This window comes from Eumetopias jubatus, unplaced genomic scaffold (assembly GCF_037043125.1).
Source record: "Eumetopias jubatus isolate StellerSeaLion01/CBP00866 unplaced genomic scaffold, mEumJub1_p1.0 scaffold_9, whole genome shotgun sequence".
Classification (NCBI taxonomy): domain Eukaryota; kingdom Metazoa; phylum Chordata; class Mammalia; order Carnivora; family Otariidae; genus Eumetopias; species Eumetopias jubatus.
The window spans coordinates 38,708,279-38,723,337 of record NW_028274815.1 but is presented as its reverse complement, the minus strand read 5'-3'; the positions used below and the strand labels follow the sequence as shown (position 1 = coordinate 38,723,337).

Sequence of the window (15,059 nt, the reverse complement as noted above, 5' to 3'; positions counted from 1 at the left end):
GCATGCCACTTGCTATGTGACCTTGGACAAAAACTAACATTACAGCGTTTTACAAAACTCCCCACATTAACTTACTGTACTTGATCCTCAAATTGAGTCTCCATGGCTATTTTTTTTTAAAGATTTTATTTATTTATTTGAGAGAGACGGAAAGAGAGCTAGCACAAGTGGAGAGAAGGGGCAGAGGGAGAGGGAGAAGCAGACTCCCCGCTGAGTCTGGAGCCCAACATGGGGCTCAATCCCAGGACCGTGAGATCAGGACCTGAGCCAAAGTCAGACACCTAACTGACTGAGCCACCCAGGTGTCCTTCCACAGCTATTTTAAAAGGTGTGTCTTTTGGTTCCCAGACTACTGATGTTTCTACCACTCTGGGGATCCATAGGCCTCCTGCTTTTCTCCACTCCTATACCTATTGCCCCAACTCCTCCACAGTCAAAACAGAAAGGGATTTTGACATTCTCTGGAATTAAATTAAGACCAAAGGAGGATTTAGGAGTGACTTAGGAACAGGTACAGAAAGGAAGAACAGGAGTGTGTTTACATATGATGAGTTCCGAGGGACTGGGAGCTCTCCAGGCAGAGATGTTAAGGAGGCATTTGCCTGTACAGGTCTGCTGCTCAGAGGAGAGGTCTGGGCTGAAGAGAAAAATTAGAATTGCTGCTGTCATAGGAACAGAGACACAATCCCCTTGAAAGAGAATAGGGTGAGAAGGCGACCTACACCCAAACTTCTAGAACTCTAACATTTAAAAATTCCAGGAGAGTTGATAAGTCAGAGAAAAAAGTGCTTCAACAGATTGTTTTTAGTAGAATTTTAGGAATTTTTCTATTTTCTTCCGGGTTTCCCCAACTGCTAGTTGGTGTTTATATATATAAATACTTCCACAGTTAGCGATAACTGGCTTGTAATACAAATGCCTCACTGAGACAACCATTTGCTTTATCAGAGTCTCATGGAAAGTCTCAAAGCAAAAAAGAATGTCAAGAAATCCTTTCCATTTTGACTGTGGAGGAATCTCTCCCACTTAAAAATCCTTCATTGGTTTCCAATGGCTCAGGATAAAATCCAAAATGCTCAACACAGCTTACTAGGCCCTGTATCAGCTGGCCCCAGCCTCCCTCCGTAGGCTCGTCTCTCTTGCCATCTCCCAGCCCTCACTCTTAGTGCCATCCTCTGATAGTTCCCACTGCAAGGCCTCCACAAGACCATCGCCTCTCCCACAGCAGCCTTTCCCTGCCACTCTGCCCATCTCTTGCCTGGGCAGCTCCTTCTCCTCATGGGATCTCAGTTGTAAACATCGTCTCTTCTGAGAAGGCTTCTCTGGCCTCCTATCTAGGTAGGTCAGACCTCCTTGCTAAATCTCTTAGTTCAACCCTTCCATGTGGCCGTTTCCACAGCTCAACTACATTATTTACACTGTAATTATTCTCTATCTGTGTCCCCAGCTGGCTCCACATGATGCCACATGAGTTCCACCAGGGCAAGGATCTCATGTGTCTTGGGCACTGCTGTACCCCAGTGCACAGTCCTGCCAGACTCCCACCCCACTAAAGAGGAGTTCCGTTTGGGATGTGTTAAGTTCAGATACCTCTGACTCTCCCACTAGGGATGTTTAAGAGGCATTAAATGCTCACAATATGCTGAGCAGCAAGCTAAGTCTGCTCTATACATGTCTTTCAGCAATTATTCTGGATAAAGCACATTAAGAATTATAATTATTATTATAGAAAACACAAATACATGGGTAAGTACTGACGTATTTCAAAAAGCATGAAGCACTGTTGTTTAAGATACTGAAGTGAAGCCACTCTGGCCAGAACACAGGAGAGAGGAGGAGAGAGGATGAGGGACAGGCCCAGAGCTCAAAGCCTGGCTAGCTCTTGTAGGATCCAGCAGGGAATGGTAAGCAAGTTGAACCTTATTTTACATGTAATAGGGAACCATTGGAGGGCTTTAGGCAGAGGAGGAACAGGTTGATGTATTCTTTTAACATCACTCAGATGGCAGCATGGACAGTGATGACCGCAGACAACAGAGGAAACAGGGGAGCAATCGGGAGGCCTGTGCAGTGGTCCAAGGGAGGTGGTAGGGGCTTGCATCACGAGGAGCAATGGTGCTGGAGAGAGTAAATGGATCCAAAGGGACTTGTTAATGGAGCAGCCTGGAAGACAAGGATATGAAAGGAACTCAAGGATGACTTGTAGGTTTCAGCTAAGCCACAGGGAAGACTGAGGTTGAGGTGGCAGATACTAATTTGATGTGACTTTTAGACCTTCCTCTTTGTATAGATGTGAAGCCAGCCTTCAGCTCTACTAGCACAGACGTATATTTGGGGTGTCAACAGTGCACAGGTTCGGTTTAAATCCAAGAGCCCAGAGATCATAATTTATTAACCAGCATCCTTTTTAGGAACATAAAGGTTGTTTCTAAATTTTAAAATTATGAATAACACTATGATGCACATCTTTTGTATTTCAGATTCTTTCTTTACAAAAGACTGTTGGAAAAGGAACTCTTGGGAATTTTCCCCCAATGTATGGATTTTTTTAAAATTGTAATTCGAAATAATTTTAGGCTGACCGAAAAGTTGCAAAAATAGTGCAAATAGTTTCTATAAACCTTTCATCTAGCTTCCCCTAATGTTACCATCTTGAAATTTAGAAATTGGAAGAATGCCATTAACTAAATTATAGACTGTATTCAAATTTCACAAGTATTCTCATTAATGTCCTTTTTCTGGTCCAGGATCCAGTCTAGGGTTACATATTGTATTATCCAATTTTTCTGTTTCCTTCAATCTGTGACAGTTCCTCAGTCTTGCTTTGTTGTTCAAAGCCTTAGACCTTAAGGCTTTTGAAGAGCACTAGTCAGGTATTTTGTAGAATGTCCCTAAATGTGATTTTGCCCAGTGGTTTTTCGTGATTAGATTGAGGTTATACATTTTTGGCAAGAAAACCACAGGAATGATGTTGTGCTCTTCTCAGTGCATTATATCTGATAAGTCTTATTTTTGTTAATGTTAACCTTGATCACTTGGTTAAGGAGATGTCTGGGGTCTGCCAAGTTTCCCCACTGTACAATAACTATTTTTCCCTTGTAATGAATAAATATTTAGATGATGGGAGTTTTTTAAGACTATGCAAAAACAAAACAACAACAAAAAAAGCATGAAGCATCAGAAAGAGGGCAAGGGCTAAGTCCAAAGATCTAGGGTTGAGTCTTGGCTTTATTACATCAGACAGATCTCTGACACATTTTGAGCCCCAATTTTGTCATCTGAAAAACAGGGGCTAATAAGAATATTTAGTTTACGGGGCACCTGGGTGGCTCAGTAGGTTAAGTGTCTGACTTGATTTCGGCTCAGGTCAGGATTTCAGAGTCTTGGATCAAGCCTTGAGTTGGGCTCCATGCTGGGAGTGGAACTTGCTTAGGATCCCCACCCCCCCATTCATGTGCACTCTCTCTCTAAAACAAACAAAAAACATTAAAACATTTAAAAAGAATATTTTACAAGGTTATGTAAGGATTAAATAAGAATGGGTTTGGTATCACTTTACACACTCTAAAGTACTAATCAAACAAACGTTGTTATGTATATGTAATGCTACTTTGAACCTCTAATGTAATTCATGTGTGTATGAATATATATGCTTATTAAAGAAAAATGTTTAAAAGAAAAATATAAACTCTTCATCTGAGTAGTTATAAATTCATTATGAACCTTCCTTTAATCTCTATAAGGTAACTTCAGAAAGTAACTATGGTTCATGAACACCAAATTTCAAAAATTGCAAAAAAGCTTTTAGAATTTAAATAGCTTCTCCAAAAGTAAATTCAAGGAGAAAGCAGAAAGCTGAACTATGCCATATCAATTATTTCTTTCCCAACCTGGATTTATAACACCCATTTAAAAACAAAGCCTCAAAGCCAAATAAAGATGAATTCAGTGTAAGAATTAAATACATCAAACTGTTACCAGTCTTGATTTACCAGAAATCTCTACCAACCCTAAAATTCTCCTTTATCATATAGAAGTTCTATACTTTATTGATCACAAAGATGAACAATACTAAAGTTAACAGGCATAGTTTTGTATATTTTATTTCTTTAAAAATGATACACTGTGTATGGGACATAAAATGGTAACTTAAACAAAAACCAGTGACTAGATGATAAGATGCCAGAATTGACTATTTGTGATGTTAAGAGAAAAAAAATGTTCCAGCACTGTGCTAAGGAAAAACTTTTTTTATTTCCCTGAAAACCTTGAAATTACCATGATGGGGAGAATAAAGAAAGCTTTTTGCTGAAAATAAAGTGTTCCTGGGAATCATACCTCACAGACTAAGGAAGGGGGCCTGGTTAACAACTCCTTAGATGATCTAACATGAGGGATTATGAGATCTTTCAGTAGATCTGGGTATTAGAGAAGGCATCCCATGTGACCTGCTTAACAGGAAATGTAGACTTTTTTTAGTTTCTAATTTTTTATAAAGGAAATGCTGAAGAAAAAACAAATCCTGAAGCAATTTGGTTATTTATTGTCATCAAAGATTGTGAATTAACACCCGAGAGCAGTGAGATGCTAAGGAGATAATAACTATTTCATTCTTTCTTTCCTCAACCTATAATCAACCTATAGAACAAAATACCTCAAGGAAAACTATCAGACTAACTTTTAAGCGCACTTTTCACATTCATGATGAAAACATAGATTTTAGTAACTATTTCTCCCTTCATTTAGATCATTATACATTCATGAAGTAGATAATATGCATGCAAAGTCAATTTCCTAAAAAATAAGGTCAAATCAATTTCTCACTTGGCAACATGAATGCTAGAGTAAACCGTTTTAGTTCACAGCAACGCTTTCAGCCATGCTAAGGGATTAATAAAACAAAATTAAATCAAAGCACTGTTTCATTTCTTATAATTAAAAGAAAAGCAATTAACCTAAGCAATTATTTACATATTGCCTTGCTACGTGACTCAAATGACAGTGACTTTTCCAAATAAATCGCAATATTCAATGACAGATCCAGGCTCAAAATGTGCTGGTTTATGTACAAATGAAAAAATGCAAAATGACCAGACATCTTTCAGTGTAAATTACAGAATCTTTAAGAGAGATTATGGATCTTCTCTTAATAAAAGCACAACTCTGAGGGTCTACTGATGAACTCTTTGTGAACAAATCATGTTAACCATTAAGAGTATACCCTTTTCAAAGGATCCCCCCACCTATGAAGGCCCTTCTTAATGAATGGAGTCTGATGAGGGGTGAGGAGGAGGCTGGAAAGCTCTAGCATCATAGTTGTCTGTTTCTGCACCTGTCTGAAACAGAAAGGCGGTGTCCCTTGGGGAGAAACATGCCGAAAATAAAACAAAACCCCAAACTCTAACTATAGTCTTACAATAGAGTTGTTTGTTCTTTTTAAGAGGGGGGAGAAAAAGGCATTTTAACAGAAAACTGAAACAAAAAACAGATATGGTATCTCTAAATAAAGAAAAGGTACAGGTATTATCTAAGGACAAACTAGTTATATGTATACAATTATAACATGCATTCTAAATAAAGATAAGGAAGGTCTCTGTGTTTATAAATGTGCTCCAAAACACAAAAAGGTAGATAGTTCAAGGATATTATTTCTACTTAGATTTGAAGGGATCCAAATGTCACCCAGAGACCCCAAAGAAAAACAATGCTAATATGTTACAAAACAAAATTTTAAGACAACTAATGAGAGATGCCTGGGTGGCTCATTCGGTTAAACGTCTGCCTTTGGCTCAGGTCATGATTCTGGGGTCCTCGTGAGCCCAAAGTCAGGCTCCTTGCTCAGTGGGGAGTCTGCTTTTCCCTCTGCCCCTCCTCCTGTTGGTGCGTGCACTCTAGCTCTCTCTCTCAAATAAATAAGTAAAATCTTTAAAAAAAGAATAAGACAACCAATGAAGAATCACAGCCAAATCTCCTCAGCGCTTTTCCAAGATTTAATCTGCATATAAATTACCAGAGGAAAGCAAATCAGATTTCACCTCAGGTGGTCTTTTTGAAAATTAAAAACAAAATTCTTAACTACTACTATGTAAGTATTAGGCTTAGAACCTAGGGCACATCTGTAACAGCTAATGGGGTGAACTTACACACACACACACACACACACACACACACGGTTTTAGCTTGGTTTATCACTATTCTTTTGAGGAAGTTTGTAACTACCTAGTCAAGAGGAAAGAGTGGCAAATCAGATCTGTGTCCCAAGACACCTCAACCTTCCTACAGCATACCAGTGTAAATGTAATGCAAAACGCTTGTTTAATGGAACCATTAATCTCTCTTATCCTCTAGGAGTTTATTTTTTCATTGACATAATCAAGACACCACTAAAGCAACATAATATACTATTTTATATGCCTTTTGGTCAGAGAAGGTTAAGGACAATATCAGAGCAGGCCAGGAGGCAATAACATATGCACCTAATAGTAATTTCTAATGAATTTGTGCTTTATTTTTTAAAGAATCTTTAAATGTAATTTTAAAAAATGGGGGGGAATTGCAAACTCCCTCTAGATAATTCATTTATGTTTTTCATGTGTCTGACGGTACCTGATTCCTGAAGTTACAACAATCTTTAAGATTTAGTGCAATCCCATAATTTTACAGAGAAGGAAATTAAAGCTCTACTGAACTGAAGAATTTAGCCAGGCCATCTAGTCAGTTAATAGAAGAATCCTGACTAGAACTCAAGTCCCTGAATCCCAGCCCCTCCTCCACAATCCCACACATTGTAAGAAGTTCCTGTGTGGCTTTACTTTATTATTCCAGCAAAAGTACATGTGATTCGTCACCAATTGCTCTACCATTAATAACTTAAAATTTTTTTTTAAGATTTTATTTATTTGAGAGAGAAAGAGAGAGATAGCAAGAGAGCACAAGCAGGGGTGGGGGAGAGGGAGAGGGAGAAGCAGGCTCCCTGCTGAACCCGGGACTGGATCCCAGGACCCAGAGATCATGACCTGAGCCAAAGGCAGACGCCTGGTCGACTGAGCCACCCAGGCGTTCCAGTAACTTAAAAAATTTTATACAGTCAGGGTGCCTGGCTGGATCAGTCGGTAGAGTACGCAACTCTCGATATCCAGGTCATGAGTTCAAGCCCCCTTGGGGGGTAGAGATTACTTAATAAATAAAGGTTTAAAAAAATTATTACAGTCTATCAAACCCTCTTCATTAGATTAATAAGTAGCTTTACTAATTGCTCCACAGGAAATACATCTTCCCTAGCCTTCTAGGTTTTATCTGTTTCATCCTCATACCACTCCTGATGAAAGTGTGGAGAAAGCAACGTTCTAATACAGGATCCCCACAGAGACCCATGGATCTACCTACCGTCACTGGGTGGCTTCGGCTTTACTCCGTACCAAACGCTGGGCTTCAGGCAGAGAAAATTAACTATTTCTCACAAAAAGTTAGGTACCTTCATAAAATACTGTATCAGATGCATTTAAAAAGGTATTATAAGTCTATGCATCATATTCAGGGCATTTCAAATAGCAGTTTTTGATCCTCTTTCTGTGGTTTTTTTTTTAAGATTTTATTTATTTATTTGAGAGAGAGAGAATGAGCAGGGAGGAGGCACAGAGGGAGAGAGAGAAGCAGACTCCCTGCTGAGCAGGGACCCCAATGCAGGGCTCGATCCTAGCACCCTGGGATCATGACCTGAGCCAAAGGCAGACACTCAACCAACTGAGCCACCCACGTGTCCTTTCTGTGGCATTTTGTCCAACTTCTGAACACAATTTATAGATGTTGAGCAATGCACACCTTGCGGAGGAACAGATGACTCAAGTTCACAATACATTCCTTTTTATCTTACAAATATTCTTATCTTTCTATCACATACTAGCTCAGCAATTCTCAAACTGTGGTCTGTAGATGCTTTCAGAGGTGCAGAGAGTCAAAAAGTTTTGCTACTAAGGTGTTATTTGCTTTCTTACTGTGGTGATATTTGCAGAGGGTATAAAAGCAATGGTGACTAGGGGCACCTGGGTGGCTCAGGTGGTTAAGCATCTGACTCCTGACTTCAGTTCAGTTCTTGATCTCAGGTCTTGAGTTCAAGCCCGGGAACTGGGCTCCACACTCTACTTAAAAAAAAAAGAAAAGAAAAGAAAAGAAAAAGCAATGGTGACTAAAACTGCTAGTGCCTTAGCACAAAAATTAAGAGAATCAAGCACCAAACTAGCAGTCATTGTATTCTTCACTGGCACACACTTGCAGCAAGAAGAAAAAGAAAAAAAGAAAAGAATAAGAGGAAAAGGGAAAAGTTCCACTCAAGAATGTTCTGACGAAGCAATAGAAAGCATTAATTTCATTCTTTTTGGGACCTGAGTACACATCTTTTTATTCTTCTAGCATAACTGTGGAGGAAGTATGTACCAGCACCTCTGCCACATACTGAATGAAACACAGCTTGAAGAAAAGCACTTGTGATTGAGTTGTGAACTGTCTGTTCATAGAGCTCTGTTTCTACTTAAAAAACTGAGGAGAAAAAGATGCTTATGAGACTTGGGTATCTGTCAGACATTTTCTCAAAAATACACAAAGTGAACCTCTCACCTCAAAGAAAACAACTAATCATATTTGTGGTGAAATTCAAGTTTTCAAGTGAAAATCAGATTTTGCAAAATCTCTCTCTACCAATGTGAGCTCAACAGTTTCCCAATACTTAAAAGACTTTTCTGATGAGATCAGTGGCGATAATAGCAAATTTGTTTAAAATATTCTATCAAGAAACAGGTCAACATCTGGAAGATCTGTATAACTCATTGAATCAACATTTGTCAAATGATATGAGAACATCATGCATTAGTAAAAGGCAAGACAGACATATGGATGTTGACGTAACAGAGTACAAAATGTTCACTGATATAGTTTCAGATTCTACAGTGCAACTAACCTTTAAGAAACTTCCACTTGTTTTGGTATAGTATCAAAAAAGAATGACCCAATCATCTGAAAAGGCTTCTAAAATACATCTCCCTTTTCTAACTACATATATGTATGTGTCTGGATTTTCTTCTTCATATAGCTCAACCAAAACAACAATGCAACTCATCGAATGCAGAAGCAGATATGAAAACTGTTTTCTTCTATTAAACCATAAATTAAAGAGATTTATAAAAATACAAAACAATGCCACCACTCTGTTCACTAAAATATTTTTAAACTAGAAAATATTCTTCATAAAAATATGTTTTTATGCTATCATCAATGGGTTCATTTTTTAAATGATTTAATAACAAGTCTTTAACATTTCCTTTTTAATTTCTAACAGGGTTTAAGTCTAGATAGACACAACCCATGGAAAAAGTTCTTTGGAACTCTCCACAATTTTTAAGAATATAAAGGGTCATGGGACAATACAGTTTGAGACCTGCTATAGTAGATGAGCAGTCTGAGTTTGTAATGGGGAGGTGTACCCACGATGGGAAGTTGGCCCCAGAGCAGGCAGAATGGAGTACAGTCAGACAAGCCTGGGTTCAATCCCAGCTTTATCATCTAGCTGGTCTATAATTTCAAGCAGATAACTTCTCAGAGCTTCAGTTTTCTCTTCTATAAAATGACACCAACACATCAACCTCAGGAAGATCTTTATGAGGCTTACACTGTGTGTAAAGTACATAAGGTGTGTATTACAACCCCGGAAACAGTGTTGTTTCAAGAAATGGTCTCAAGAACCTGGGGCAGCAGTAAAGTCTAGGAAATCTGTCATGTTATCTCAGATGGTCAATATCTTTACATTTTCTATTTTTTCCCATAAAATAGAAAATGAAAATCTAGATAATGCAAAGAGGCCTCAGATTCTTCTCCTGCAATGGAAGGTGGCCAGTGAGCTTGTCATTTATTGTGTAAGGGTGACACAATGAAACTTTGCGAATATCCTTGAGATTCAACATTTCACAAGTATTCTATCCAAAGGATCTAGAGTTTGCAGTGGGTGGGAAGGAGGGCACTTAAAACAAGAGAGCCCTAATAAACCACAGAAAATGGTATGGACTAGGGACAATGAGAAAGTTGAACTGTACTTAAAAAAACGGCTAACAGGGCACCTGGGTGGCTCAGTTGGTTAAGCGACTGCCTTCGGCTCAGGTCATGATCCTGGAGTCCCTGGATCGAGTCCCGCATCGGGCTCCCTGCTCGGCGGGGAGTCTGCTTCTCTCTCTGACCCTCCCCCCTCTCATGTGCTCTCTCCCTCAAATAAATAAGTAAAATCTTTAAAAAAAAAAAAAAACAGCTAACATAATTTAAACACACTCAATAGCACTCGGGATATTACAACTATTTGCATCTACTTTGTCATAACATGCAATTTATCTTTTGTTCATGTGTCTATTTTAGTTTGCAAACACACAGGCTTTGTACCACCACGACACAACATATTATTACCTCAGATGTAAACAGCTCACAATCTTCTGATTTTGCTGATCATCTTTTTATGTCTAGTTTAAAAAAATAAAGCAAAACATGCATACCCAAGCATAATCTCAGCAGAACACAAATCAATGAATGTTTAGCTTGAGTAGTAATTCATTTGAATATTATACCTGATTCAAATTTATTAATGTAATTTACAATAAAATTGCTATTTATATTAATAATTCCAAAACAACAGAAGTTCAGAATTCTTGACAGATATATCAGCAAACTGTACCCTTTGATAAATAGTATGCACTGTGAAAGCTTAGTCAGGGCTTAGCCCACACAAATGTGGAGACTGGACAGTGCTGTTTCCCTAAGCACCGGCCTGGGTGCTTCAGGAAAGCATCCAGGCTGGGTTTATAGAAGAGCAGATAGGGTGCTGGTTGCATTATCCCCATCAGAAAATTCCATCACCACAAATCAGGTCATTCTTAAGCCCCTCATGTTAGGTTTTGTCTTTTTCAAATTTGATACCAGTTGGAAAGCTTTTTGTTTTATTTTGTTTTTAAGTAGGCTCTACACCTAGCATGGGGCTTGAACTCATGATCCTGCGATTAAGATCTGAGCTGAGATCAAGAGTTGGGACACTTGACTGATTGAGCCACCCAGGCGCCCCTAGAAAGCTTTCTGAAAGGGAACAATTGATGATGAGCAAAAAAAAAAAAAAAAAAAGAGCACCCGGAGGGATTGTCCCAGAGGAACAGACTGGTTAGATAGAAGGCTGAGGGTATTCTGGAAAACAGAGGTGACAGCTTCCATGTCAGCAGTCAAACTCAAAAGAGGGCCTTACTTTAAATGACTTAAACTAGAGAATAAAGCTCTAGAATAGGACAGAAACTTCATCCATCAGGGTCAAGACAAAAGGCGAGAAAAATGAACTTCTCTCATTTAACCTGCCCCCAACCTCAGCAAAGTAGGCAGTGTCCTTACTTATTGATGAGGACACTAAAGCTCTGAGGAGCTAAGTTGCTGCCCAAGTCTTGGAGTCATGTGTCACAGGAGTTTTTAGAAGTACCATCTCTCTTTTTGTTTTTGCAAATTATCAAATTTGTCTAAAATTACACTCTAAGAAAATTTCATGCTTACAATTAGGATGTATGCTTGAGGGAAAATGCAGGGAATAATTTATGGGATTTTGCAGTATATATTTCAAACTATTAAGTTACTTATGTTTGTTTTTTTATTCCTAGGCACCTTGTGATAATAATAAGGGAGAAGAAATGATGATCATATTATAGCTCAGATAATGAGCTATATTGCATTGATACAGCAGATAGTATTCTCAGTTACTCATGTATATGATGAACTCATTTAATGTTCAAAACAATCCTAAGAAGTAGGTGTCATTAGCCACTTGTTTTAAAGGAGGGGAACTGAGGAACAGAAAAGTTAAGCAGTTGCTGGAAGGGGACATAGTTCGTAAAAGGCAGACAGGCCGGGCGCCTGGGTGGCTCAGATGGTGAAGCATCTGCCTTCGGCTCAGGTCATGATCCCAGGGTTCTGGGATCGAGTCCCGCATCGGGCTCCCTGCTAGGTGGGGAGCCTGCTTCTCCCTCTGCCTCTGCCTCTCTCTCTCTGACTCTCATGAATAAATAAATAAAACATTAAAAAAAAAAAGGCAGACAGGCCTCACACCCAGGCCATTGGGCCCTGAGCCCCAGCACTATAAGCAAACACATACTACTAGTATCAGCAATTGCTCATTATAGCTGTTTCTAATCAACATTTAATAGAAAATTCTTACCTCTGGTTTGCTGAGGCTGGATGAAACCAAGGAACCGGATCCCACGTCCAAATCCCACTGTTTTTTACCATGATTCTCAGGATCCAAGGCAGCAATTCGCCCATCTAAAGTGCTGATAATCACTAATGATCTATAAATTTAAAAATTAATAAGACAAAGTTAAAGAAGTATTTACGATATCGGGCACTTACTGCATACAATGGAAGGAAAATCAGGCCATCCCCAGACCTCTGTCTGCTGGGGGAGGGGGGCCAACCTCCTCACAAGACTTGCAGTCTTGCTATCTCTGTCTAAAGCCCACCAAGACCATTGCAATTTGCCTTTTATCTGTTTACATCACTTACGAAAAGGCCCAGACTCCTAGGTCACCCCCCATTCTCACACTGTAATCCCCACGTGGAATTCAACATTCCCAGTGCTGTCCCCTTCTTCCCTTCCCAAATCCCTGAAAGCCCTAACCCTGGAACAGTTTTCCCTGAATGTCTACTTGCCTTCTTGCTTGAGTAGAAGCCTGGCTCTTCCTGAGACCATCTCTTCTGAAGCAAAGAGAATTCTTTGCTCCAAAACCCTTAACCACTGGGCCCCGTAACAGGGTGGGGGTGCTCCTTGCACCTCATTGCCGTTTCCCGACTACTTTCTTTCTCTCCTCTTTAAAAATCCTCAGGATCAGATTGCTCCGCCCACTACCCCTCCTAGTAATTGTCTACTGACCCTGGGGTCACTAGCCTCACTGCTTGAGGATTTCAGCTCCTGGTTTAACTGTCACTATTAACACATTCTCTGGGTGTTCATTATCTGTTTACCCTGCCTCATCCACTGCCATGGTGAGATCCTAGCCCTTGGCATTACCAATCACCACAACTCCCCCGCCCCACTGAAATTTCAAGCATTCGAGCCCCTGCCACCAACCCCTTTCCGGCTCATTTCCTCTCCTTCCCTCACTCCCACTAATCTATGACCCCACCTGCGCATACAAGCCATTGGTCCTGTCACTTTTACCCTAAGCTTCACCAACATTAGGCCCTCACTTTTTTCTTACTGAGTTTAAATCCCATAATCCTTCATTTGGAGTACTTCCTGGCCCCTCACACATCACACGTGCCTAGCAGAACTCCAACCCTGGTTAAATCCAATGCTCTGCATTTTCTCACTCTCACTTCTGTGCCGTTGAATGTGGCCAAAGAAAAACATAATCATGCTGACTGGACTCACTTTAATCATGACCACCAATGTGAAAAGGGCTATTAATGATGCTCCACCATCACGGCATACTTCCCTGGTCTATCTACTCACTCACTGGTCTAGGTTAAACTATGTTATTTCTTCTTTCTCCTCAACTTCCAGCACAAGCTCCTCCAAGCTCATTCATCTTGGGGATAATCAAAAGAAATCCCACCACCACGTCTCTCTTTATCACCACCTGGACCTGTGAATTCTACCTTCCTTCCTATTACTGCAGGTGAATTGTTCATGGTCCCATGCACTACCAACACTTCTGCTTAGACAACAGATCCCTCTCTGCCAGTCCTCACATTTCTCCTCTTGCTCTCACATCAATTATTCCCCCTCTACCAGAGCATTCCTCTCACCGTTCACACCTATTATTTCCCCCAACCTAAAAACCAAACCAGTGACACAAAATGAGCCATTCTCCCCTCTCTAAGCTTCCAATCCACTCTGTGCCTGCCTCTGGAACAAAACTCCTTGAAAGAGTTCTTATACATTCTGTCTCCAAATCCTTTCCCCTTCTTCTGTCTTGAACTATTTCTAATCAAGATGTTGCCTCTGCCACTTCACTTGAAAGGTTCTTGTTGGGGTCATCGATGACCTTCATATTGAAATATCCTATGGTCAGGTCCCAGTTCACTTGATCTTCTAGCAGCACCTGACCAGTGACATCTCCTGCCCTTCATGAGACACACTCTTCATGTGGCTTCCAGGACACTGTACTATCCTGATTTTTTTTTTCCTTAGTTGTAGGCTACTGTTTCTCAGTTTCATTTTCTGGTTCTTCCTCATCTCTTCTATCTCTCAAAGTGTTCTCTATCTACATATACTTTTTTTTGATGGTCTCATCCAGTCTCATAGCTTAAAATACCATCTATATGCTGGCAACTCTCAAATTTGTATCTCTCCCTGAACCCTGGACTTATATACCTAACTGCCTACTAGACTTATATGGTAGAATGATTTCTCCAATTCCTCAAACACATCATGATTTTCCCTCAGGGCTTTTGCAACTACTGTTCCTTCTGCCTGGAACATATCCTCCCAAATATGTAACAGGCCCTCAATAAATATTTCTTAAATGAAAGAATGTGTTATACAGTTGTTCTGTGAATTTGTTAGGTATATTTGTCTGCTTCAAAGACCATGCAAATTCCAAGTACACATATTTATGTTCCACTTTGAGATTATAAAATACAACTTTTATCTTTCAATTTCATTTGAAGTACAAGGCAATTTCACTTTGAAGTACACTTCAAAGTGAAGCTGTAAGTTGACCAAGACAAAGCAGTTCAATAAATTCATTTGAAACCTTTCAAAGAACTTAATTGTTTATCAAATGAATAAATTTATCAAGTGAATAAATACAATTGTTAATTTAGTTCCCGAACTATACACTAATTCTGATTTTGAATTTTTCAAATGGTAACTCTTAGTCTAATTTGTGAAAATAAAGATTTTTGACACATAACAAACTCTAGTAATTTTAGATAACTAACCAAAAGGAAAGGCACAACTCAATTCCCCTCCCCACACATTACCCTGCTTTCTAAAGAGATGTATCAGGAATTAGGGGAGAAGACAGATACTGTGAGGAAGAAAGTTATTTTAT

The 15,059-nt window shown here is 39.5% G+C and overlaps 1 protein-coding gene across 3 annotated transcripts in view; it reads right to left on the bottom strand.

Annotated features, from left to right (window-relative positions):
- Positions 1 to 15,059, bottom strand: part of EIF2AK3 (eukaryotic translation initiation factor 2 alpha kinase 3) — a 68,799-nt gene that overhangs the window by 43,503 nt on the left and 10,237 nt on the right. For all 3 annotated transcript variants that reach the window (XM_028122368.2, XM_028122366.2, XM_028122369.2), the window contains exon 2: positions 12,221 to 12,350. In XM_028122368.2, the coding sequence (XP_027978169.1) occupies positions 12,221 to 12,350 (130 nt within the window). The remainder of the gene's footprint in view (positions 1 to 12,220; positions 12,351 to 15,059) is intronic.